At 42.1% G+C, this 27575-nt stretch overlaps 1 protein-coding gene across 2 annotated transcripts; it reads right to left on the bottom strand.

The window, feature by feature from the left end:
• Positions 1–1071: 1071 nt before the first annotated feature.
• SRPX2 (sushi repeat containing protein X-linked 2) lies at positions 1072–23254 on the bottom strand. Of its 2 annotated transcripts, XM_084789954.1 has the most exons (12): positions 22905–23254; positions 22688–22736; positions 21038–21247; positions 16435–16515; positions 8422–8613; positions 6369–6545; positions 5970–6096; positions 5708–5829; positions 4069–4248; positions 3629–3762; positions 2562–2683; positions 1072–1552 (listed from the first exon to the last, which is right to left on the bottom strand). In XM_084789954.1, the coding sequence occupies exons 3-12, from the start codon at positions 21117–21119 to the stop codon at positions 1372–1374; spliced, it is 1398 nt and encodes a 465-aa protein (XP_084646080.1). In that variant the 5' UTR covers positions 21120–21247; positions 22688–22736; positions 22905–23254; the 3' UTR covers positions 1072–1371. The 2 variants fall into 2 exon arrangements, with proteins under 2 accessions (XP_084646080.1, XP_084646081.1); XM_084789955.1 differs by lacking the exon at positions 21038–21247.
• Between the last annotated feature and the right edge of the window lie 4321 nt (positions 23255–27575).

Here is a 27575-nt window from a genome sequence, read left to right on the forward strand (position 1 = left end):
GGATGCCCAGCGTGGAAGGGCAAAGAATAGGGGAAACAAAGGATACAAGATAAAGGAAGAAAGAAGGAAGAGTAGGGAATCTGTGTGTGGCTCCATTTCCCCAAAGTCAAAACCTCAAGTTTACTTTCTGGCCTTGTTTCTAACCTTGACCTACTGTAGCCACCTGCTCTGTGCTCCTATTAAAAGTGGGCATCTGAGGAAGTTAATGCACGAGGTAATCCATTTTGGTTTTTTGCTGTTTTCTGTTTGGTGGTGGTGGTGGTACTGGTGTGTGTGTATGTATATGTGTCTGTGTGTGTGTCTATGTGTGTGTTTGTGTGCGCGTGTGTGCACGCATGCACATGTGTGCACATGTGTGTGAAGATCAGAGGTCAGTCTTGGGTTTTGTTCTTCATGCCCCATTTATGATTTTTCTTGAGATAGAGTTTCTTGCTTGGCCTGGTACTCACCATTAGACTGGACTTGCTGACCAGTGATCCCCACACATCTGCTTATGTCTACATCTTTGCTGGGATTCCAAGTGCACACCACCACATCTGGAGACTTTACATAGCGTCTGGGGATCAAACTCAGGTCTAAATGCTTACATGGCAAGCATTTTACCAGCTGTGCAACTCCCCCTATTCCTTAAGGTAATCTACTTCACAGACTGGGGGATCCTGTACTAAAGGGCCATCATCAGGGCACTGAAGACCTCAGTAGGCAGAAATTGTTGCCCATAAGCTAACTGGAGCATCTAGGAGGAAACATCCTGCTATGGCTGAATTTCCTGCTATGGCTGAGTGCTGCTTCCCAAGCTCCCTCTGGAGAAAATGTTTTTCAAATTCCGATGAAGCAATGGTTCAAGCAACATTTTTTTTTTAGCCCAGTGTCCTGGAAGGGTAAACAACAAACAGCTTCAAGAATGCTTTGTTGTAGAGCCTAGTTACCACTCTCCTGCTCCTAATACAATTAATTAGCTGTAAGGAAAACCTATCTATACTTATTTAAAGTGTCCTGTTCGTCTGTTGCAATGCTGCCCTCTGCTGTCACCATAGGGTAAAGGAACCATTTTACAACACAGTAAAGGAGTGAATTTGGGGTTTACTTTTATGAAAGACTTTGGAAAGCTACGCAGAGGCTCCAGTCAGGTGAAGAAGACCTTGTACCCCCAACCCACTGCCCAGGGCCTGTCCTCAGTCTCTACCTACTTTTATATGCTCCTCCAGTACTACCTGAAGTGGAGACTTGCTTAGGAAAGTAAATATTCTCTCTGCCTTAAAATGATGCCTGGAACTGTCCTAGATTTGGCAAACCCCACCCCACCTGAGTCCTGCTCCCAACAGGTTAAGCTACCTAGGACAATTGCCTCAGCCACACCCTGGCTCAGGGTCACTCGCAAACATCCCTTTGCTCCTGTCGCTGTGCCAGTTCCTGGTTGCTCAGCAGGTAGTCATCGATGAATGTGAAGATTTCCTCAGGGGTGACAGGTTCCATGTAGCGTTCCCGGTCAATACCCTGCTTGTCAATTAACACCATGTTGAAGTAGGAACGAGTGAGGCGCTGGAATTGCCTAGACAGAGAAGTCAAGAGAGGTGTGAGACCTTGGTCCAAGTTCCACAAGATTGAATCACTTACCCCCTGCTCTTTCGTAGCTCCACCCCTTCCTGTGTGCCCCACCCCATCTCAAATCCTTTTTGCTTATTTTGTGCTGAGTTCCTAGTCTTGGCAGCCTTACATGTCTAGCTTTCCTTCCTTTCCTAGCCTGTTATTTCTGTACCATTTTTTCCACTTGAGGCAAGACTATTGCAGACTGCATGGAACAACTCCAGGAGGCACATATTGTAGACACTGACTTGTGTGCACATCATACCTAGCAGCCATGAGGTTGATAAGAAAATCCTGCTTAGCTCTTCCGTCTATAGCTGCAAGTCTGCTGTCTGCATCCTCAGAGTGTTTCCTAGTCTCTTTAACTGCCCTGGATCCTTCTGTCTCCATTGAAACTGAATCCTAGAGGTAGATACAATTTCTCAGAGAACACTGATGGCTTTATTGGACCTGAGTATAATTGGGGAACAGTAAGGCTGATAATGGATAGATAATGAGAAAGATCAACTTCTACCACCTGTTACCTATAGCCTTCTCTTTCATGAGGAACAGATAGATGTGATTCAGATTTCAGCGACCAAAGATGCCTTTTTCTCCTTTGGAGACTGGAAGTAAACAGAGGAGCTCATAGGCAATGAGCTCCGATGCTTCCTAGCGATTGAGTCTTGAGTGGAATCCTCTATGTTGCTCTCACTTGTGGCTCTACAAAGTCACCTGAGGTGCCTTTATGAAGATCCCAGAGATGTGGTTTGTGGCAGAGCACGGTTATGTGTATTTTAAGCCTCTGTTTAATTGTCATGTTCCTTTAGAGCTGGGGCTCACTGTCCTTCCTTTGTGCAGTTAAAAAGAGTTCAAGCACAAGAAATGCCTCCAAGAGACAAATTCATGTCTGCTGGTTCAGCCCCTGCTCTTAGTTGCTAGTGTCCTGTATTAAGTTCTTGCCCACTGTTGCCCTGTGGCCACCAAGCCTGCACCTGAGCTCCTCAATGATGCCGGCTGATAGTTGTTGCTCCCGGATTCGGCCCACCTCCTGAGGTGGCTGCCCCACCAGCTCAATGATGGTCACATGCCGCAGGTCCAGTCCACAGGTGGATTGCTGGGAGAGAGAGAACATTAAATAGAGCAGCCTTTTGTACTTCCCTTCTTAGAGGCCTTGGTGGATTCCTGTCGTGACCCCATTAAGGCATCACGGGAAAGGAAGGGTTTCTGCAACGATCACACAATCTCATACTCCAAGGGTCACAGTTCTAGGAGGTCTGTGCAGCCTCTTCCCTCTCATTCCTGAAGTACTGGCTACACAAAAACGTTAAGTGTCTGAACCTGATTGTGCAATGTGGCATAGAAAAGAGAAACAAGTCTTCAGAGCCACCCAGACTGATCTTTTTATCAGTCTTCTACCTACCTATCTCTTCCACACATCTCTTAAAATCACCGTGCAACTTTCTTGCTTTCCTTTGCGATACCATGGCACCTTTTGTTTGTTTGTTTAACTGATGATGATAGACATCACAGACCTGGAGCTAGAGAGCTTGGGGTCAGTCCCAGCTCTACCACATACTAGCTAGTGATCTTGGGCAAGTCACTGACTCTGTCTCAGTTTCCTCAAGTCTTCAATGGGACACTGAATAGTCCCTACATCATAGGGGATGTTGTGAGAACTAGTTGTGTAGGTGTAAAAGTAAGTCAGTCATTACATGACACTTCCTCAGCTCTTACTATACAAGTGACATTTCTTGAAAACACACATGTTGTTTATTCTTAATACTTACATTTGATCATAGTAGGTTTACAAACCTCTCCACATTCTTTTCCCAGCCTACACCCAGTTCCTTGCAAGATACATCTGCCATTCCACACTTGCTGACTTTTCCATATATACCATACTTACTGACTTTTCCACAAAAATAACACTTGTAAAAATGTGACCTAATGTACCTAATTGTAAAACTAAACAAATGCTACCCATAAAAATAGGAATATATACATTTTGTGTTGACAGAGCAAACATTTTGCTATGCCATCTCTGGGCGTTCGGTCTCACCTGCAGCATAGAGATCTGCATTTTGTAGTATCGATTGGAGGGATCAGGAGCTGAGACTATGAGGAGTCGCTGTCTTTCATAGAACTGATCCAGGAGGCCAGCGGCTGAGTTGACATTGACATTAATCTTCATAGCTAGAGCAAAAGCAGATGGTCAGTCAGTACATGCCCATCTTCCTAACCCTTCAAGGCATTCCCGTCTCATATAGCCTTGTCCTCCCTTCCCGGGGGTGAATTCCAGAAGGAAGCCTGAATATTTTATACCATCCTTCCTGAAGTCTAAGTATTCCTTGGGGGATGTTGGCCCTTAAAACAGACCCATTTCAGAATCTCCACTCTTACATCACACACATTGATATTAACCCCTTGGACCATGGAAGAAGTTCTTCCAAAGTGACCCCGAGGCTCAGGCCTATTCACTCATTTCCTAGTTTCACTCACGAGTACAGATAGGTGCTGGTCCTGACCACTGTCGACTTGACTGGCAGACTCGGGAAGGGGTGCCCTGGCGGTCATAACCACCATCACAGTGGTATTCACAGGTGGCACCGTAGTTGTTCCCCGCTGAGGTACAGGTGAGGTAGCCATGCTGTGGTGGTTTCAGAATGGGACAGCGTCTCACTGTCAGGGAGAAGCTCAAGTTAGGGGTTATGATGCCTGTCATAGGCAGGAAAGACTAAAGGACCCACTCCAGCATTTCTAGGACAAAAGGACTTGAGATTATACAAATGAATGGATTTTCTATATTTTCAGTAGCTAGAGATGGAGGTACAATTTCCTTTCCTAAAGAATTAAATTTGAGCCGGGCGTGGTGGTGCACGCCTTTAATCCCAGCACTCAGGAGGCAGAGGCAGGCGGATCGCTGTGAGTTCGAGGCCAGCCTGGTCTACAAAGCGAGTCTAGGACAGCCAAGGCTACACAGAGAAACCCTGTCTCAAAAAAAACCAAAAAAAAAAAAAAAAGAATAAAATTTGAAATGCAAACACAGATTCCTAGTCTTTAGAAGCACACACACACACTCATCAGATGACTAAATATATAAAAGGAAATACTGTCATCTGTATTTATAGACCTTTATTTCTACACAGTGTAAATATGGCCAACTTTCAGAATGACTTTCCTTTTCTTGAGTCCTAGTATCACAATCAATATAGCATAGGCTGAAATGGATTCTCTGTGGGGCCAACAAGGTCCCCCCTCAAGCTCACTGTCTGCCTTAGCTCCCCAAGTGCTGATATTACAGGCATGTGCCACCACACTCGGTCAGACTTACTTTTAATAGCATATGTTAGATGAGTCCATGATTGAGAGAATGTTTAAACCAATCATGATACAATCTTAGAATAGAATTATTATGTTGTGCTTCAAAATATTTCTAAAAACAATATCAAAGAATATGGGAAAATTACTTGTGTTTTTATAGAAAGTGGAAAGGTGATCTTAAATTACATATGTATAGAGAAAAGAGCAGAAGGAAAATACTAAGTGTTATCAACAGTGACCCCTGGAAGATAGATATAATAAATTATCTTGCTTGTGTATTGCTTTAGTTTTGTTTTTGCGACAGCATCCTGCTATTTAGCCCAGGCTGACCTTGAACCTGCTATCCTTCAGTTTGTGCCTCACATGTTGGACTTATAGGCATGTGCTATTATGCCTTGCTATTTCCTTCTTTTTCAAATGTCTAATTATGAGCACGAACTACCTTAATGATGAGAAAAACGAAGTGAAACAATGGGACAGGAAGCAAAGATGAAAATATTGGGCTGGCAACATTATTATTTTGGTAGATGTGAATGGGGGCAAAGGCTAATTAGATTTGATCATTTTGAAGGCCAAGAAAAGAAATGGATATAGACTATCTGTGAATTTTATTGAGATTTAGATGAATAATAAAGCCTTCTTGGAGAGTCAAGTTTTCTGAAACAATTTTTTGCCCATATAGTGTAGGTTTTCATAATAAGTCTGTTTGATGAAGTTGGCTTTCCCCCAATATAAATGAGAGGATTATTGTGGGTTTCTGAAGATCAGGGCAGAGCAGGAATATTGAACAGTGTGTACAATGAAGAGCATTTTCTACCTTGTACTTTTACAATGAACTTGCAGCTGGCCCGGTTGTAGGCTCGGTCATAGGCAGTATAGCGAATCACATGCTCTCCTTCAGGGAAGTGAGAACCAGGCTCTGGGCCCCGAAGTGTCACCCTGCATGAGACAGAGTGAAGGAGCTACTGAGCTACTAAGGGAAAGACGGTTAGAATTGAGATCTGAGACACATTCTCTCTTCAGGCTCAGCCTGTATTGTCTGACTGGGGACCCAAGAAGCATGTATGACTCAAGCTCACCTTGTGATGGTACCATCAGCAGAATCTTTCACTAAGGGTGGGTCCCAGTATACGCGAGCAGTTAGTTTCTCTGGCTCTGCCATCTTCTCTCGTGAGTGAGGACAACGAATCTTGGGTGGATCTATGTCTGCCAAGGTAAAAAATCAAGTGTAGATTTATAGATCCCGCGCCTTCCCTTGTGGAAGTAATATTACACACCACTGGATAGGTAAAAGGACAAAATTTCACCTTTATGTAGGAAAGAGGGAAAAGGAGCCTGGCTCTACAGGCAACAATGCTATGACCATTCTGTATTCTCAGTGTGAAAAATAAGGCCTTCAGTGGCTAAAACTCCACATCTCTGAGGATAATGCCAGGTTGCCCTTTTGTAACAGAATAACTGGAGCTATCAGTATTTACCTACACATACAGGCTCGCCTCCACTCCATCGCCCGTCTTCCATGCAGACACGGCTGCGATCGCCTTCTAGGTGGTAGCCACTGGAACAGCTATAGTCACAACGGGAATCAAGCAGCACCCCATTTGTGCAGGTGTAGGTGCCGCTAGTGATGAATGGCAGGACATGGCATCTCATCTCTAAGAGAGAACCAAACAGCAAGCTCAGCACCACAGGGGGAAGAGTGTTATATTCAATAGAGAATATAGAAAGCTCACCCAGGCTGCCCTTAACATTTTCTATGGAAATGCCTTTCCCTCAAATTGCCTTTTAATTTTCATATTGCAGAGTAAAGGAACAATCTTAGTGGGATGGAGAGCGGGGACTAAAAGAGGTAAATCAGTTGTCTGAGTGCACGATTATCAAAATAAGACCTTGGTTTGCAGACTAACTTCATCTCTTGTTATGGTGACTTACAGACATTGCTTCATTCCTCTGAGCCTCACTTTTTTAAAACTCAGTAAATATATATTTACCTCACAGGACAACGTAAGGAAAGCCTCGGCAATGGTTAATTTTGTTTCTCATTCCTTAGATACTATTTCTTCTTCAAATGTGACATGTCCTATACCATGCTCAAAGCTTCTTGGCTGCACACACCATTCAGCCAAGGCTCACTTCCATACCACAGTCAGCTGGCTTTCTGTCCATGTGAGTCAGGCCAAGCCACTGTCTGGAGGGTGTGGTGATATTTAATAAAGGCAGAATCTGTGCTTCAAAGACTGTTAACATAGACTAGTTGGGAGCATGTCATTAGTCATGTTTGGGATACTTCCTTGAGAGACGTAAGCCATGCACACTTCTTTAACTTGTCTAAGTTATAATCCTACATAAAGTCTTTTAAGAAACTCCATATTGACTCTGTTCACTGTTCTTCTTGACTAAGCAAAGCATGAAGATTATTACTTTACTTTCCCCTGCATTTGTTATATAAAAATCACACATACACACATCCAAAAAATGCCCCCCTTTGAAATCAGAGCCAAGGAGAAACACTGGTCTCTTCAGATGAATTCACTTACTCAGTACTATATGATAGTGAAAACAATAGATGAAGCCATGAGGAAGTTCAAAGCTAAATGCAGGACTCATCTGCAATATCTGCCTCATGGAAATGGCCACATCCCTACGCTGTTGATTAGTTTAATGCTTATAATTTATAGCCTTATATCTTCCAGATCAATTCAAGGTCACTTGAATTTAAGATTTAAGTCCTAAAGCAACTTACTTATCGTCACTGCAGTGACTCCTTTCTGGCCATCTACCTTCTCTTCTCCATAGTTTCTTTCCCCACCAAGCTCATTTATCTCTGAATTCCCAGGACATATGCATACAGAACATGCATGTGCACACATTTGAGTCTACATCCCATTAGCCTATGAGCCTCCTGTGAGTTCTTGAAGTAGCCCTGTGCATATGGATGTCCTGCAAATGGCATTTGCTGACCACATATGGAAAGATGAATCTATGCTGCCAAAAGGCTGAAGAGTCTGAAAAGGAGGTAGGTGTTTGGGAGATGAAGTGACATAGGATTTAAGATATGTGTGTATTTGGATGCCCACAACATTCCATTGGGGAGTCTTCTAGTTTAAGAAGAAAATGAAGACTAGCAGATGTCTCACTAGCTTTACTGGCAAGGCTCTTCTGAGGCTGTAGGATAGGAAGGATGACACTTGACCACAAGTAGGAAAGAGTCTGGAACACATCCTTGGAAGCTTGGAGAAGTGGCCCAGGCCCACATCAGTTTCTCATGGCCAAGTCTTGTCCTCCTCCACACATTCCTGGGTTTTATGAGTCATAGTGGCTGGCTGTGACTTAAATACCCGTATTACTTGAACAGTAACCACCACATACAGAGAAAAAAACCCTACAACTTCAGGATGAGGAAAGTCTCTGTTGGAGGCCTATGGAAAATTCCCACTTTCACAGAGTAAAGCTTCTGCTATATACTTTCTGTGGTCAGCAGGCTGACTTCTTTCTCATACACACATCAATATATGTTCACATCCAACTTACGCCTGCAGTAGGCAGTTCCAGACCAACGCCGGTTTGGCAAGCACTGCACCGACCTCCGTCCAATCAATCGAAAGCCTCGGTCACAGGAGAGCTCACAACGTGTGCCTAGGCTGCTGTGATAATTTCCTCCTCTTGGTGAGTAGCATGTGGCTTCTCCATCCTGGATATTCAGTGTATAACACCATCGGGGAACTGTAGTAGCAGAAGAAAAGTAAGCTAGAAGTACAGTAATTGGCCTTACACAAAGGCAACTGAGTAAAGATGGGAGTGGAAAAGGTGGCGCTCCCCAGGGAAGAGCACGTTGATTTGTTGTCCAGTGCTTTGATGATTAGCCCTAAAAACATATATAAAAGTAACATTGTATGGACTAAAATAGCTTACATTTAGGAACACACACACATATATGTACATATATATATGTATACATGTGTGTATGCATTATATATACATGACTAAAGTGCATATATGTATACAATAGCAACTGATAATAGATTAAGAGGCCATAAATTTGAAGGAGCATGAGGAGTGGGTATATGGAAAGGGAAGAGAGAAATGTGATTAAAACACAACCTCAAAAAACCAAAACAAAACAGCAGTAGCAGCAAAACAGTGTGGTGGTGTCAAAGAAGAAGGCGCAGAACTCACTGGAACAGAATAGAGATCCTAGAAATAGGCTTAAGTAGGTCAACATGATTTTGAACAAAGGTGCAAAAACAATTCAATGGAGAAAAGACAGCTTTTCCAAACAGTGCCAGGGAAACTGGAGTTTCATGTGCAAAAATGATGCAGAAGAAGAAAAAAAATAGAACCCAAGTTTCACACCTTACACACAAAAAAATCAACCAACGTGGACGTTACATTTACATTGAAAACAAAAAGTAAAAACACCTATGGAAAATTAGAAAATCTCTAGGATTCAAAGATAAGCAAAGAACTCTTATGCATGACACCAAAAGCATAAATCATTAAAGAAAATCAATAAACAGGACCTTTTCAAGAGTAAAAACTTTTGCCCTATAAATGAATTCAAAGAAAATGAAAAAAGTAGGAGAAAATATTTGCAAACCACATATTAAGTACACAGCAAAAGACTATAGAAATAATTTTTAAAACTCAACAGTAAAGATGATACACTCCGAACAATCTAGTTACAGTGTGGACAAAAGTCACATAGAGACATGTTATTAAAGAGGATCTATAAATGGTTTATAAACATATGAAAAGATGTTCTGTATCACTAGTCATTAAATAAATGCAAACTAAAACCTCAGGGCAATGTCATTAATGAAACTCCTTGGGATATCTAATGTATGGAATGACAATACAAAGTGCTGAAGAAGATGGAAAGAAATCAGAACTCTTATAAATTGCTTGGGGAAATATAAAAACAATGTCACACTGGAAAATTGTAGTTTATAGAAAAGGAATATATTTTCTTTGTAAAGAAAGGATTGCTTACCATTTGACTCTGCAACTTTATTTTGAGGTGTTTACTCAACAGAAATGAAAGCATGGGTTCACACACAATCTTATACAGTAATGTTTGAAGTACCTCTAGTTGTAATTGTCAAAAATTGGTTCTATGTGTGAACTGCAGAGCTAATGGGTTTATCTCAGTATAAGAATGATGTGACAATAGATACATTCTAAGAGTATTTTAGGAAGCTAGAGAAACAACACTTCATTATATGACAAATATATGGGCAAATATACTGGCAACACCACAGGCATAGAGTATGGGCCAGAGCTTGCCAGATGCCAGAGGTAAAGACAGAGGAGAAGTGCAAAATGACAGCATGGCACACATTTCTGAGGTGATGAAACTGTTTTTATTCTGTGGTAGCAAACATCTTACTCTATGTATTTGTCAAAATTCATAGACCTGTACACCAGAAGGTGCATTCTGCTGCATGCAAAATTAAGACAACTTTTAAAAAGACACGAAAAATGTCCATTAGAGAGAGAACAGGAGGATGACTTCAAAGCAGATTGCTGAGGACTGAAAGTCCAATTCCAGTTCAGTACTGAGCATACAAGTTTACAGGGTGGTTATATCATAAAGACACTTTACTGATAACAAAATAAATGACTCTTCTACTGGTTCCATAGTTTTGTTTGTTTTTTTGTGATAAAGTCTGCTACATAGTCCATGCTGGCCTCAAACTCACGATTCTCTGCCTTAATCACCAGTACTCCTTGTTCCAGGTGGTTAAGATTTCAGAGGGACACAAAGAAACAAATGGATGGTGGCCTGCACAAGTTTACTCACAGAGCATGACACAGATCTGTTTGCCTAGGATTTGGAAAGCAAAAGGACCGTATAAGCTTATTTGGTTTTCAAATCCCAGACACAAAGATACGGGGAACTTTTACCAAAAGCACATTATGCCAGGAGGTCAAGGAACAATGAATGGCGAGGGCCTCTGTTTGTATGCAACCAGAGAATAAAGATAGATGACAGGCTGAAAACTATTCCTCAGCCAGTGTCATGCTTGGGGCTACCAGTATTAGTTGAAGTTGGTGGCTGTGGCAGGGCTGCCATCTGGAGACACCATCTCTACATTACATACTGCTTCTTAAGTGCTAGATTTGTGCAGAGCTGGTGATTACAGAGTCACAGCACATATCACAAAGACTTACATGGGAGCCTGGGACCTCAAAAGCACCTCTGTTCTATTTGTCTTCCATGTTCTGTCAAGGAAAATACACACCAGATTGAAGCTGGTAGGGGAAACGAGAATGGGAGAGAGAAATACAAAGCTCAGCCTCAATGTAAGAACAGCGATAGGAGCCCAGCACCGACTGTAAATATGTTCAAGTTTCCTGGCCTAATCTCAGAAAGATAAATATCACATATGTTTTCATATTTGCTGTTCCTAGACTTATATACAGATGTGGAAAACCATGGCCTGAATGTACAAATGGAACTGTCTAAAAGGAACAAAGGGGACTAATGGATGCAATGAGGGCTGAGAAATGGGAGGGTATAGAGGTAGGGAGGGACTCATTCGACACACAGCATATATTTGTATGATTTTTAAAAAAATGCTATCGCAGAGAAATTGCGACATAGGGACAGAATGTTGGAAGACAGGAAAGGGGCAAAACCACAAACTCAGCTTTCAAAGAAAGGAGAAGAAGGTAGTCTCTAGGACATATAGTCTGGTTGCACTGGTGGGACTGATAGCACAGTGTTCTAGAATATTTCAAGGTGAGGCTTATGAGCTGGCAGGAGGACTCAAGAACAAGTCATTCCAGACAGACCTCATTTCCTTCTTGGGCAGGACCCAGCAGACTGGTAGAGCAGGGATGATGATACATACTTTACGTGGAAGTCAGTGAGGCGTAGGAGAGACAATGCTTTCCCTGTCGGTGGTGTGGATAAGATGAAAGAATAGAGGAGCGATGACAATGCAGGTAAAGAGAGTTGTAACTGGTTGAACTGTACACAAAAACTGCTAGTGGAAACTGAAACTAAGACTATAGTCAAATAGTGCACGGTAAAATGCCTGATCGGAAATGTAATACTGAGACCTGTGTTTAAATGTCAGACTTCCCTTTTTATGTCCATCTCATATAGTTCTCCCAATAGCTCTATGAGCTATGTAGTCTCCATCCTTATTTTGTAGATGAAGAAGTAACTTTCCCATAGTTCCTTGGGAAGCAAGGGTCAGGGTCCTGATGGAATCCAAGCTTTGTCTAGTCTTAAAAATATGTTTTTCTAAGTATAAAGCCTGTCACTACAGCTGCTATTTTGAAGTCGCTATTGATCTTTTGAAGGAGTCTATCCACGTTTCACGATCCCAAGGTATAATTAGCTACAAAGTAAAATGTCTCCTCTCAGTTCTTCTCATAGTCCTATGCTCATTTTTACCACTTCCAAAGGACCCATGTTAACAGTTTTTTTATAGATACAATGCAAACCCTTGTATAGCTTCTTATTATTTATTTTTTACCCATCCAGTAGCATATTGTGTTCACTGTTCCCACTTCTGCTTTATATTTTGTGGTTCTTTGCTTCAAACCCAGGACCTTATGATGCATGCTGGACAAATGCTCTATCACTCACCTATAGGCCCAGTTCAAACTACTATTTTTGAAGTGAATAATGTATTTCAGAGATCTTTGCACATGGCAACATAGCAAGCGTGTCCTGTACTTAATGGAATAACATTTTTAGAACACTTAGTAGTATGAGTGGCACATAATAACAGCTTTCCAGAGCTAAGAAACTAGAAAGGCTCTCTTTTTTTTAAGGGCATACAAGGATGAGAAAGACAGACAACAGAGAAAAGACCTTCTCTGTGGTAAACTTGAAGTAACGAAGCCAGTGACTAGTCAGTTTACTCAGGACTAAGGGGAGGCAGCTGCTTAGCCACCCATCAGACTAAGCCAGCCCTTCCCATGCATCATGGATAACCTCAGTTAGTTAGTTAGGGTTTTTTTTTTTTGCCTGGAAACTAAGTTCCAAAGTGACCAGCTGGACACTAGACACCAAGGTCAATGCTACTGTGTAGCATTCAAGTTTCTAAAGGGCTTTTTGATCATTTAAACCTAACCAATGAGGCAGGTAAGTAGTAACTATGGGGATGGCAGACTCTTTCAAAGTAGTTCTGGGGCTGGAGGCATGGCTTGGTGGGGGGACACATGCATGAAGCCCTGGGTTGAACTTGTAGCACCACATAAAGAAATACCTTTTGCATTTGGTGCATTTTGGTATCTTATTCTTCCTTTCTTGGTCCCCAGGGGGCTAACAGTCAGCACCTGCTTTTCATATGCTTCTGTGGGAGTGATATAGATGGTTTATTTTGTTAAATAAATATTCTGTTCAGAGCAATAAACAGCACATGATGAAGGCCAGATGAGTGAGTGGTCTTGGCAAACACACAAATGAAGCAAACATTAACTTCAAAAGAGGCACGTAGTAGATAATTAAATAATGAGGGCCAGCAAGATGGCTGCTGAGTGGGTAAATGCACTTGCAAATAGGTCGGGCAGCCTGTGTTTGACCCACAGGAGCCCCATGGTAGAAGGAGAGAATAAACTCCCCGGCACATTGCCCTCTGACATCTACACATGTGCTGTGGTGCACCACTGCCAAATAAATTAATAAATCAAATGGAAAATAAGAAGTAATGGATGAGGGAAGACCCAGTGTCTACTAAATCAGTTTGCAGGGAGCAGTACACCACCCTAGCTACAGCACTAATTTCATGTGGGGGAATGAGTAAAAAGTGATCAGACAGGGACCTAAGGCCTGACTTTACATTAGAATGTGTTTCCTAGTTCAATACATTGGGGGAGTGCAGAAACATGAGCCAGGGAATCTAATTTGGAAGCAATAGCCTTTGTTCATGTATGGAATAATAATAATTCTAATCCCATGTATTAAAGGAATGATAGGTCTTGGTGAATGACTAGTAAGAAAGAGGGGGTTAATTAAATGTGATGGTGTTATTAGAAGGGACACTAGGGTACTTCAAAGTCTGAGTCACTAAGAGGATGGTGGTAGTATTATCAGGACATACAGGTAGGACAGTCAGGTTACTGTAGAATAGCTTATAGCTTTTTTTTTTTTTAGAGCATGGTGTGAAACCAGGGCTGCCCCAAATTCAGATCCTAGGCTTCTTCTCTCTATGGTTACTACCATAAACCCCATTTCCTATCTTGGCTTCAACTATAATCAGAATATTGAAAGGACCATGGAATCCAAGGAAGGTGAGCCAAGAAGAAAAGGATGTGCTTACTGCTGCTTGAGAAACCGAAACTGAGAAGACTGAAGCTCAAGGCCATATGATTTGGAGATGCAGAGAGAACTGTATCACTTTCAAGATGTGTCATGTCAGCTGGAGATATGTGTGTAGATGGGGAAACAGGCTGCAGGAAATTTACAGGCAGAGGTAGTGGTTGTGCACAATGAGCAGTAAAAAGAAGACAAGAAAGAATTAAAAAAAGAAGACAATAAAGAAGCATAGAAGAACCCTAAGCTTGGATCACTTCTCTACTGGAACTGCTTTCCCAAAGGGCACCATTAATTGCTATCCTTCAGTTTGAAATAACTTACTTTTTGCAGTAGTTGATATAGATGAGGCCATACCCATTCCATATTTGTAAATTTTCATCTGTAGTTTTTGTAATATTCTTGATAGAAGATCTTCCTCCGCATTGACTACTAAATGTCTCTCATTTGATGCTGCATCTTTTTCTCTACTCATATCTAAAAATTTCTTATAAGCCTTGACCTTGGCTCTCTCTTCAGAGAGCCCTTTCATTTAAGGCATGGAGACTCACAGAAGCTTCTCTTTCTTTTTCAACTGTTTACCCAACAATCTTCCAAATTAGTTTTTGTTTCTTCTTGTTTCCTTATGGTGTGTGTGTGTGTGTGTGTGTGTGTGTGTGTGTGTGTGTGTGCATGCACACACACATATGTTCACATATGTGTTGGGTCTGTGTGTCTTTATCCCATGTGGTGCCAGAGATTAAACTTAGATGGTCAATTTTTGTCAGCAGGCTCTTTTTACCACTTGAGCCATCTTGATGGCCCCTAGTTTACTTTTTAAACCTTATCTTTCTGAAATGGTTTTTATAGTTCTCCTTGGTATTCACATTGGATTATTCCAGGCATTAGTTTCTTGACCCCTTAGTACATCAAATCTTCCCTCAGTCTTATCATCATCCTGTTAGTGGGGTGCTGGGACTGAAACACAGGAGAGCCTTCTACATTCCATGCATTCCCTGTCATTGAGCTACAACTCTAGCTTCTCTTGGATCCATCCTTATTCTACATTTATTTGTCCCAGACTCAAATATTTCTACCTAGTATTGCTGTAATTGTTTCCTGGAGTGCCTCCCCAACTCAAGATCTACTTCTAACCCTATTTTCTAAAGAAAAAAAAAACCTAGTTAGTGTTCTGCAATACATTTTACAGTGTCACTTGCTGGTTTAAAAAAATCACATGGCCATGCTTTAGAGCTTCTAGGATAACTGCTAAACTCTTCTGTGTGCCCAGGAAATCATGAGCAGAGAGTCAGAAAGTGAAGTTACATTAGACATTGCCTGACCTAACTTGCTATCCAACACAGGAATTACTATTCAGCATTCTTTCTGACTCTCCTTAGAAGGACCCTTAGGTCATGTTAGCTTTCCTAATTCATTCTTTATATTCAGCGCTATTCTCTGAGACTCCACCCATATTCCTTCCTTTCAAGTCAGTGTCAGATTTCTTCTTAGTCCTTTAGTGCAATGCATTTGGTTTTACCTTAACATTTTTGGCCACCTGCTTTGGTAAACATTTCCCTATCACCTTTTCCAGCTCATAAGAAGTTTTCCATTCCCAAGGACTATCTTGTATGTCACCTTTCACGCATGACCTTTTTTCCTGAATTCTTCACTTTAAATTCCTAGTTCATTTATGGCTAACACAGGGTGTCACACTTATTTGCTTTACATATGTTAATTTCATTCTCATTTCACAACCAACAGAACACAAGCTCCTGGGGGGGGGAGGTGGGCAAACTCCTGTTGTGGCCCTTGTGTTTCCCACAGGCGTGTCTTGCACAGGAATAGGCATAATGCAGACACTCAGCCCACGCTTAATGACTCCTTCAGGCTATGGAGGTAAAATCACACAGCAACCAAATTGGTAATTAGAAATCTTAGCACCCCTGCTGGGTGTGGAAGGGCACACCCATAACCCCAGCACTGAAGAGTCTGAAGCAGAAGGATGTTGAGCTCAGAGCTGTCCAGGCATATATAGTGAGACACTGTCTCAAGGAAGAAATGAACAAAAATGAGAAGGCTTAGGCTCAGTGCCAGAGTGCATACCCACAACAAGACAAAACCACAAACCTAAACACACTAAAAACAACCCCAAAGAAAATCCTAGCACGTGATGATTCTCTGAGCTCAATTCTGACACATGTGAGCTAAGCATGGGTGAGGATGTTTCCGGGAAGGCCCAGCTCTTAGGCAAGAAAACATCCTTCCTGAGCTTACGAAACAATGAGAAATACCTCCATAGTCCAGAGCACGGGTAGCCGGGACCTCTTCCGCATATACTTCATTGTAGCTTTCATCTGGATAGTTGCCTGAGCCTAGAATGAGGAAAACAATACAGAAGAATATTCATTTCTCCCTCATGTGCTTCCCAGTACCCTCATCCCTATCTTCTTCTGAAGACCTGGCACTTCACCATAGAGGGCCCAAGTGATTTGTAAAGGTGCAGAACTACAGTGCATGAGCCTGATCCTGTGAGGTACCCAGAGAGCACCCTCAGAGGGGTGAGGTGTAGTGGGGGCTCCCCAACTATACTAGAAGACTTGTAGAACAACAGTAACTGAACATCTTAGCTACCTATCAATTCTGCCAATCTAGACTGTACATGACCCTTGCTGCAGCTCACTAGTCTTGGTAAGACACCGATAACTAAGCTCTGGGGATGGGATTGTTGTCCCAGCTCTGGGGAGATAATAGCACCCAAGTGTCTTCTCCAGTGACAGACATTGCACACAGTTTTCACAAGGAAAGAATGTTTCAAGTTGTCACTAGCCTCCAGGGCACATTAAGCACCTGATTGTCACTGGTGCCGTGGCATGCGAAGACAGATGGATGGTTTAAAGGGTGAAAGGGAATGAAAACACTTTCATAAGCATCTTATTCTGGCTTGGAGGAAAAAGAGGAGCCAGAGTAAGGTTTTTGTTGTTGTTTTTTCTTTTTTTCTTTTTTCTTTTTCTTTTTTTTTTTTTTTTTTGTGCTTTGCTTTGCTTTGTTTTCCCTCCCCAGTGCTCAGGATTGAACCTAGGGCCTAGCACATGTACTGCAATGAATAATTTCCTTTCCTTCTTGTCAGGAGCAGCTTTAGCAGTGAGCAGCTAAACTAGAAACATTCCCAGTCGATGTACTTCCATCCAGTTAAGCGGCACAGTCCCTGCTGGTGGCAGGTCTGCGGCTGTCTGGGAGACTAAACAGTATTTTCCACCAGATGCAGGAAATCGGTCATGAATATGAACTAATTGGAAAACAATTTAGTTCTTTCCATAGCAAAGTTTCCAGAGGACTTTCCCTAAAGCCCGAGCTCTAACGCATGTGCAGGAGGAGGGCAGTCGCTGTGTTGGAGTCTGAAGACAAATCTCCACTTCCAGGAGAGGGTGTGCTTCCAGGACAGGGCTGGGCTTTAGAGCCGGAGCCCTTTGACCTAAGGAAACCCACAGAACATCAGCTCATGGCCTTTTCTTGGGTAGAGGCACAGGACCTGCTGCAGTAAAGGGTGGAGCAGAGGGCAAGATGATGATGCTCCCCAGGGCCCAGGCTAGGAGTGTGTGTGTGTATGTGTGTGTGTGTGTGTGTGTGTGTGTGTGTGTGTGTGTGTGTGTGTGTGTGTTGGGAGGTGGGTGTGAGTGTCTGTCCAACTCAATAAACATGGAGATGAATCAAATTGCAAACTTGCCTTATGAAATCATGTCCTTGTTGGTTTACCTTCATTCCAAAAGGAAGGGTTCACTTTTCCTCTTCAGTTTTGCTCTGTTACATTTCACTTTGACTTTTCTTTGTTTCTCCTTAGGTCCCCTCTTCTCTTTCCCATGTGGGAGGTTTGTTTGTACAGCATGGAATCCTTGTCAGCTGTTTCAGTTTAGTGTTAGCCCCAATCCCTCACAGCTCTTGTAAACAAGACACCAGATGTGCTTGGTTCCCTAAAGTATTAGGTTTCTCCATTCTTATTGCAGAGCTAGCTTGTGAAGAAATGCTCATCAGGGAACAAACAGCTGCTCACCAGAAGAGAAAGAAGGGTGGCATAGGCCTATGCCTGGATAGAGTAATGACGAAGACAACTTAGCTCTTAATCTGAACAGCATATGCTAGCTCATTATGTTGCCATAACATCTCAACTGCGTACACACCATTAATGTTCACCATTAATGTACATAGATTTAACGTATAGACACAGGAGCTGACTCAGAGGCCCCCCCTAGATAGTACATTGCAGAGTAGACCTCCCAGCCCAGGTCTTTTTGAACCCGATGGACACAGATACTAAAAGTCAAATGGTAATAGAGGAGGTGTTACGACTATGTCCAGAAGGAATAAAGAATAAAAATCTGTCTTGCACTCTAGCATTTCTTTACTGTGGCAATGGGGTAGGGAAACTGTAGATCACGATGCATTTTTATACGATTCCAGAATTACAGGGGATGTGGGAAAACTGAGAGGAAGACTCAATCACATAATTATAGTCCCCACCAGAGTGCGGAGGTAGCTAAACCAGTGTTAGGTTTCCCCTGTACCAGGAATGGGCTTGGGCTACTTAACCACTTCACTTTTTCCATGGCTCCTAGTTGTCTACTTTTGGATATGTTATGCACATGTTGAGGGCCTGAGATGGGATATAAGAATGAAACTATACAGAAGAATGCAACCTCTGTATCGCGCCATTTGCCTGAACACTATTTCTCAGTTCCTTTGCATCAAGTGGTGCTTCCTTACTGTGTGCTCTGTACTGGGCTGCTTCAAATTCCACAACCAAATGGGACCCTCTAAGTCCAGCCTTTCATGGATGTATGATTGGAAAGATATTTGATAACTGAAGATGATGTTAGTGCCTGCCTTCTGATGACAAATCCAGGGGGACTCCCTGAAATATGCAGATACTCTAGTGCACATTTTTAACCCACTCAGCTTCATGTATATATCCCCTAACACTTTCCACTCTGTTGATTATTCCAGGACATGTTTTCTCACATGCCCTGAGTCCACACTTAGCTGCTTTCTTTCAGCTATTTCCATTTGAGAACAAAGGCAAACAAAAGAACAAAATAGTCCTTGGGGTGTATAGGCAACATTCAACATTTAGTTGTTGAATGAACAAATGAGTGAATGGGCAAGTAGACACAAACCCAGTGGGTGAGCTAGCATTGAAGGGGAGAATCATTCAATCTCCAAATATCTCCTATCCTGTAGCCTTCTATGAAGGCCAGCAGGGCTGCCAGAGACCTTAGCAGCCTGGTTTCCTCCCAGGCAGCATTGACCCTGGTGATTCACGTAGAACTGGGGAGTACCTGATTTGCACGCAGACTTCTGAGAACCACACATGAAGTCAGGCGTTTTGAATGCCTTGTCTGAAAAACTGTAACATCTCAGGCTTTAATAAGTTCCATACAGGTTATTCAAAACTAAGGTTTGAACCTCAGATCTCCACTGCCTTAGTTCTGTGGTCTTTTGAATAGAGTTTGGTCTTTGGTACTTGAATTAAAGCCCGTGGGTATTTGGGGGGGGGGGGAACAGCTGCATATTTATCTCCAGAAGACTTGAGGCTCTTTTAACCCCAAACAGTGTGAGCTCTGCCAAGGGTTTCATTTGAATTTCTTCAGCTGAATGTCAGCCCTTGTGCTTTACCCCCTACAAAGCCAGGTTAAGCCAAAGTAGGGGGGAGAAGCTTGCATACTTGCTTGAAAGCTGGATGCAGCTGTTCCAGACAAACAGAGTTGCTGCCAAAGGCCTCTACCAGGAGCTGGGGGTATGTGGAAAATTTCAGCGGCAGTGACTGTGGCTGTGATGGTTGCAGTTTGTTATTTACTCATCTCTGGATAGTTTCCTAACCCCCTTGGTTAGGACTGTCTCATTCCCCCACTCTCTCTAGCCTTTATGAGGGCAGACACTGCTGGCCACAGAATATTCTTAGCACTTGAAATGCCTCTGGAACCCAATCAAAAAACCTCTGTATGGTGGTTCAGTATCCTTTCCTTGTTCCCCACCCCCACCCCCGTGCATTCTACCCACCTCTTCTCCTGAGTCCATTCTTTTTGGTTTGCTATGTCCCCAAGGGGCAAGGAGTGAATCATCTAGGACTCCAGAAAGCTGCATCCTTTCTGAAATAAGGAACACGCTAGAAGAGACAGGGGTTTCCTAATTCAGAGAATGTGATCTGTATTGTCATTGCTCCTGTTGGCCAAAAAGGGCTATACAAATCCTATAGCTAAACTCTGGGAGAAAGAGAGAAAGAAATGACAAAGGCTGGTGATTTTTGTTCTCTCTTAGTAGTCTGCCTATTTCTTATTTTTTTTTTCCAAAAGAGATACATGATCTATTTTGTAGTTTTGACAATTATATTTGACTCAGGAAAGAATTAATATTAACAAAGCTTTGAATTATTAAAAACATCTCAGAAAAAAGTTTTCAGTGGGCTGTGGGTAGAGTTTAGTGGTAGAGTACTTGCCTCACATTTGTGAGACTCTTAAGTTCAATCCCCTGCATAGAAAGCAAAACATACAACGAAACAACCAAACACACAGCCAAACCTAAAAACACCATTGTTGTCAGGAAGTTAAGTGAAGGGGGAAACTGGAAAAAAAAAATAAAAAGAAGAGTCTTGGAAGCATAGCCTCAAAGGCCACTCTGTCTCACTTTTCTGATGCAGTCTATTACCAAGTAGCTCTTGCTAGGATGCCTCATGGGCCTTGGTTGGCAGCCCTTTTTAAAGATATGGTCATTTTTATTGCCACCTAACCGTTTTTCTTTGGGTCTATGTTAGGGATCTCTCACTGTAGTCTCATTCTTCCCTCTTCTAAATCTTGTACTCCTTGGCCTCCCTTGAAGGAATGGACAACAGCTCACAGAACTTACCTGCATACCATGTTGGCGTCACTGCTGGTGTTAGGAAGAGCAGCAGTGAGAGAGCCCCTGTTTGAGTCAGTTGACCAGCCATCCTTAACAGCAAAGCTTCAGAAGACAGGAATAGGGCTAGGGCCGGAAGTATCAGGGTAAGGGGAAATGACTTTCAGAGCTGATCCAGCTATGAGCTTCCCAAAGTGAGAGGAAGCAGAAATATGGGATCTGTGAGGAAGACGATGTTAACATTAATCAATTCCAGTTGTGCAATCTGGCTCATAAACCCTTCCTACTTCGAAGGATAATAAGACTTCTTCGGATTTATGGTTCCCCTTTCTCCCAGCAGGAAGAGACGGGCATTAAGCAACTGGTGCCATCAAGTGAAAATATTGCATGGTCCAAGTCTAGGGAGGGACATTGGAGTTCCAAGACCAGGAAAATACTAAACATAAAGTCACATGGAACTAGGAGGGAATCTGGAATCCAAAGGCTGCTAGTTAGGGATTGTGTCCACTCAGTGTTTCTTAACCACAAATCTGGGGAAACAATAAAATTCATGGCCTAAGACCTTCAGCGCTGGAATGAGGCAGTTCTGGTTCTGAATCCAGTTCTGTCACCAACTAGCATATTAGACAATTTTTCTAGGCCTTTGTTTCTTCACCTATAAAACAGCAACAAAAAATAGTACCTGTCTCATGGACTATATTATTTCCTGCCACAGAAGGAAAAAAAATCAGTGTGTCCTGACATTCTTATTACTAACTTCATATTAGATGAGACAGGGTGTTTCCTTTCTCTAGCCTCCCAGACAGTAACTAGAGCTCTGCTCTCTTCTTAGCTTTGGGTTTTGAGGCTTAGTGGTTTGAGATAATCACTTGTGGCTTTCAAGTCCAGGCTACCCATACAGTTTTGCCCTGCTGAGCTAGCAGGAAGGCAGCGATGACCATGCTCCTATTACTATATCATTTTCCCTTTGCGATGAGATGAGATGAGATGAGATGAGATGAGATGAGATGAGATGAGAGAATTCCTTGGTACTCTGGACAAGGATACCCCAAGTAGCAGTGCTAAAACTTGCTGCGCATCCATATAAAATGGGCACTGGATCTTTCAGCAAGCATGCATCACCCACATGTTTTCCAGGCAACACCATACTGAAGAGAACGAGTGAGTCTCAGAAATAGAGAGACAAAAAACAATGGCAGGTTCTGGGCTGAGTCCTTAAAGGACCATCTGATAAATCAAAAATTCATTTTCTAAGTCATTACTCCTTGACTCTAGACCCACAATGTGTATGAAGCAGGATAGAGGAGAGGATAGTGAGAGGAAAGAATGGAGAAAAACAAAGTGCTGTAGTAAGGATGCGGTCAAGGAAAGGAAAGAAAGACTGCTGGAGATAAGGGAAATAGGTGGACTAAAGCACCAAGTAGCAACAGAAAGAGTTTAAAAAGAGGCAGGGAAATGAGCTAATCACTGACCCTTCTCCCATATCCAGTCTCAAACTGATTCCTTTGTAGTGAGATAAAGGTTTCCTTGTGTCAGCCTCCATACTCTTTTTGAGCCTATGACTCTCTCTCTCTCTCTCTCTCTCTCTCTCTCTCTCTCTCTCTCTCTCTCTCTCCTGCCCACCTCTTCCCCAGTCTCAGACAGAAAAACTGGACTCACCGGAGGGAGCCATCCTGCTGGAAGCTGAGGCAAGAGCAGGAACATACATCTGCAGCCAGCACAAATGAAAACAGCATATGATCCAATTTCATTTTTTTTTAAGTTTTTTTTTTTGCCCCTCCACCTCCAGCCATATCACCTAAATCCCGGTTCTTTTGACCTTTCCACATCTGTCAAATGGGGCTGTTCAGTGGGAGGGATTGGGTGCAGTTCTTACCTTTTTTATTTTACTTTTTGTGGTCTCGTTCTCTCTCCTCTTTCTCCTTGCTCTCTGCTCCTCTCATCAGTCTGGGGAAAAAAAAACCCTTCTACTTTAACATTCCTAGAACCAGTGGCTCCTGGTCTGTCAGGGCCTCCGGGATTCTGGTAACATTGCCCAGATGTTAGGATGTTTGCATCTGCCAAAAGTTGTCTTAAAGCTATATTATCCCCAAAGCTATAGTTGGTACTCCCCAAGAAAAGAGTTTTAGAGAGGTGGAGGGAAGAAACAGGAGGGCTAGAGGAGCTGGGGCTGTCTGCTGCAGAGTAAGGGAAGTGTGAAAGAAACTAGCCTCAAGCTCTGGGTGTAGTGATGACTAACAAAGGACTTCCAGAGACGTGTTCTGAGAAACACTACATTTTGTGACTCAGCATGACATCAGGGGTGAATGAAAAGGAATTTCACCGACTCCAGAGGAGGGACACATGGAGCTGACTTTAGCTTTTCCCTAGGGATTTTTCCCTATACTTCCTTCCTTCTCTCAAATCCACAATTGCTTTGTCACGTGTACAACACGGGGTCAGACACGCTTTGAAACCTTCCTGTTAATGACTTAACTTTTTTGTTTTGTTCTTTTAGAATTCCCCCCCCCTACAATACATCATGATCATGTTTTCCCTCCCCTGATTCCTCCCATATCCTCCCCACTTTCCAACCCACTCAACTTCTTTTCCTCTCTCTCTGTGAAAAACAAATTACTTCTTTTGTCATAAGTTTCTGATTAGATTATGTTTACTAAAAAATCGTGTGTGTGTGTGTGTGTGTGTGTGTGTGTGTGTGTGTGTGTGTGTGTGTGTTGCAGGGCTTCGAACCTGGGCTTTTTGCATGGCACACGAGCACTCTACCACTGAAGCATACCCCTCCCTTATGAAGCAGTTGCCTGCAGGATCAAGAAGAATTTCCCACACTATAAATGGAGGGAAAGTATGCCTAGTGAGGCTTTTCTGGAAGGCTCTTTAAGTAAATCTAAATAATCTATGCATGGCAAAGGGCTACCTATTGCTAAGCTGTTTTTCAGTGGTCTTGGATGGAGGATTATTCATTTCTTCACTGAGCAAACTTTCCTTTTGTCTGACAATGGCATTCATACATAGTATACCCCACCTTATACCCTTTACCTACTCATAGTTAACATTTCCGTCTCTTGAAAAATCAGTTCAGTTGGGTCTGGTGCTATAGATCTAAAATGCCAGCACTTGAGAGGCTAAAGCGGGGCAATTGTGAGTTCCTAATTAGATGCAAAGAAAATTAGAGGATAGCCAGGGATAGATAGGTTAGATTATGCCTCAGAAAAGTAAAATCAGTGGTTTCTGTGAAATGATCTCTTTTGGATGGGACTTTGCTATTGTACTCAAGACTCAACAGCAGCAGTGGCTATGTGCAGAAGACCTGCATGAGAGTGGGCCCATTGACTTCTCATCATGGATAGGGAAGTGGGTTGTTAGGTCCCATCCCTCCTCCCGAAGAGGTGGTTGGTTAATGTTTGCTGTGGGGAAGAAGTCATATTCTTCAGTGTTGCAGTCACTGGTAAGCTGCCCTCATTTGTAGACAACTGCCCACTCATGTTCATGCAGGCAACCACAGTTTAAATGCGCTGAGTCACAAAAAGACATGACAGTGGAGTGGGGACTTGTTGGGAACACAAAAGGGTTTGGTGTAGGGGAGTAGGTGAGGCGATGGGGTGGGGAGATATGATCAAATTCCATCCTTTTCCTTTAAAACATTTAGTTTTCCTTTTTGAGAATTTCACAGGAGAGCTGTTTTTACATCATTTCCACATCTCCTTTCCCTCTCTTGAACTCCTTTCATCCCCTCACAACTCCCTCTCAAATTCACAACCTCTCATCCAATGCTGCAATCAGCCCTAAATATATGCACATAAGAGCAGCATTAAATAAGCTCTGTAGATTGCATGTAAATAATATATGTGTAATATATATTTTTAGATTTGTATAAAATTGTGAAAAATCATGTTTTTTGTTGTTTACTTTTTTTAAATACAAGGCTTCTCTGTGTGGCCTTGGCTGTTCTAGAACTTGACTTATAGACCAGGTTAGCCTTGACTCACAGATCTGCCTGCCTCTGTCTTCTGAGTGCTTGGATTCAAGCTGTGCTCTACCACATCTGGCTAAGAATCAGTATTCTTTCACAAAGGAAAAAAAAATCAGTAGTTGTAGATGAAAAAATTGCTCTCTGTATATAAGTACATTGGTAACATCTTGATCATCAAGGAAAGAACTGGATCTGTAGTTGGACAAAGCTCAATAGTAAGCCTGAAATGTATTTCACTTCCAAACCACCAGTTACATATATGTATTGACTATCTATCATGGCTTCAAAAGTGTGGCACAAAAGAAAACAGTAAATGCATAATTTTGCCTCATTATTTAATAAAAATTTCAAGTATCTACCATGAAAGGGTAGTGGGCAGAAAGGTGGATAAAACAGATAAAATCCCTGATAGACTGATATTCATTTATGATTAGTTTGACAAATATATATTGAGATCTATTTTGTGCCACATATTGTTCTAGACACTTGAACAACTTTAGTGAACAAAAAATAGAAACCAATCACATCAAACAAAAAATGTGTTCAGGGAATCTTTTTTTAATTAATTAATTAATTTATCCATTTTATATCCTGACCATAGCCCCCTTTCTCCTCTCCTCCTGGTTCCACCCTCCCTTCCTCTTTCCCCATCCCAGCTTCCTTATTGCCCAGAAAAGGGTCATATGGAATGTATAAGGAATGTGTGATATGGAATGGAGCAAGGAGTGTGTGTGTGTGTGTGTGTGTGTGTATGTGTGTGTGTGTGTGTGTGTGTGTGTATGTGTGTGTGTTTTATCTTTTATTGCTTTCATTCAGTTCCCAGAGAATTTTTGTGAGTATAGGAGAGAAGGATGGATCAGACTATTAGAAAACAATACATTACCAATAGCAATAAAGCACCAAAAACTATAGTGTAGTCTCTGTGGCTTCTACGAGGAGGCCGGAGAAATCAGGGAGGGAGTGGAGAGAATTAGCCTTTGGTCTATTCTCAGGCAGAGAAAATGACACAAACTAGGGTTCACTGTTAGGTGGGAGAGGGCTGGTGGGTAGAATGGTTCAGGGGAGTCATAGTAAACAAAGTTGAATACAAAGGCTAGGGCTAGAAAATTCATGAAAAGTGGATTCTCTCTCTCTCTCTCTCTCTCTCTCTCTCTCTCTCTCTCCTCGGGTGTAGGGGTGCGGGGAAGGCAAAATAATAATTTTAATATTGTTTGCTTCTTAAAATAGCTCCTTCACTAGCACTCATTCTGCCTCTGAATTGGCAAAAGGAACTGTCTGAGCTCCCAGGCATAACGTGACATGCTGTACTGTCTGTCCCTTTATAAGCAAGCCCACATCTGTCTTAGCCTAGTTTGGGGCATTCATCTCATTACTCTTCATTCCACTGAGTTTTGGCCCCTTCCTTTAACATTTTTATGGCTTTGCACATACAAAAATCCCTCCTTTTTTTCTTCACCCACTGAAGACCATATCTCCAGAAAAGTTCCAGCTCAGCCAACCAGAGGGAGTTTACCTTCCTTCCTTTTCCTCCCACATCCCGATCTGCATACATCTCAGTTACTGCACACACATCACAGTTCTTGCTGTTATTCTTTACTTATGTCTGACCCCTAATAGACTGTGGGGGCCTAGTGGGCCAGGTTCTTATCTCCACTCTTCTTTCTATTTCCAGAACCAAACAGAGAGCCTGGCACAGACTAGGATGAGGAAGTTCCAGAAGGCCTCATAAAAGTAAGGGCATATGTGAGAGGACAGCATTCCTGTGAAGGACAAGGATGAGTATTATGCCTCACTCAGCACAGCTGGGGTTAAACACACACACACACACACACACACACACACACACACACACACACACACACACTTCTGCAGCTCCTATTTTGTGCAGAAAATACTGTGCCAGATACTTTGGACTATACACTTAAACCAAACACCTTTTGTTGTGTTTCGTTAAAAAAGATGAGAATATAGATAAAATACATGCTAAATTTATTAAAGTCCAGGGTCATTTTCAACTTAAGAATGTTAGTCTGGAGCCTCTAAACATTCAATAAATGTTATTCTCTTAAAATGTTAGATAAACTTACTTGAAATCTCAACAAGGCTCAAGGACATGCATATATGCATGGTAAACACTCACACAGGTAAAAGGTAAGTAAGTCTAAGATTGGTGGCACATGCTATTGATCCCAGCACTCAAAAGGCAGAGGCAGACAGATCTCCATGAGTTTGAAGCCATTCTGTTCTACATAGTGGGCCATCCAGGGCTACATAGTGGACCCTGTCTCAATAAGTAACAACCGAATAGGAAAAACAGACATAGAACAGATAATTAAAGAAGAAATAGTGGGAATATGCAAGAGATAATAGGGAATAAAAGATATAACCATTCAGGAAAGTAAGCTTTAACAATGTATAAGTTGATCAACTGATAAAATTATAATGTATAAGATGCTATAACATCCAATATTAAATTTTAAGAAAATAACTGGGAGCTGCTTTTAAATTGTATTCCATATACAATATATATTTTCCCATATATATATAAAAGTAAAAATATGTTAGAAAAAGGATCAA

The sequence above is a fragment of the Acomys minous genome (genome assembly GCF_964271855.1).
Source record: "Acomys minous genome assembly, chromosome: 7".
Taxonomy (NCBI): domain Eukaryota; kingdom Metazoa; phylum Chordata; class Mammalia; order Rodentia; family Muridae; genus Acomys; species Acomys minous.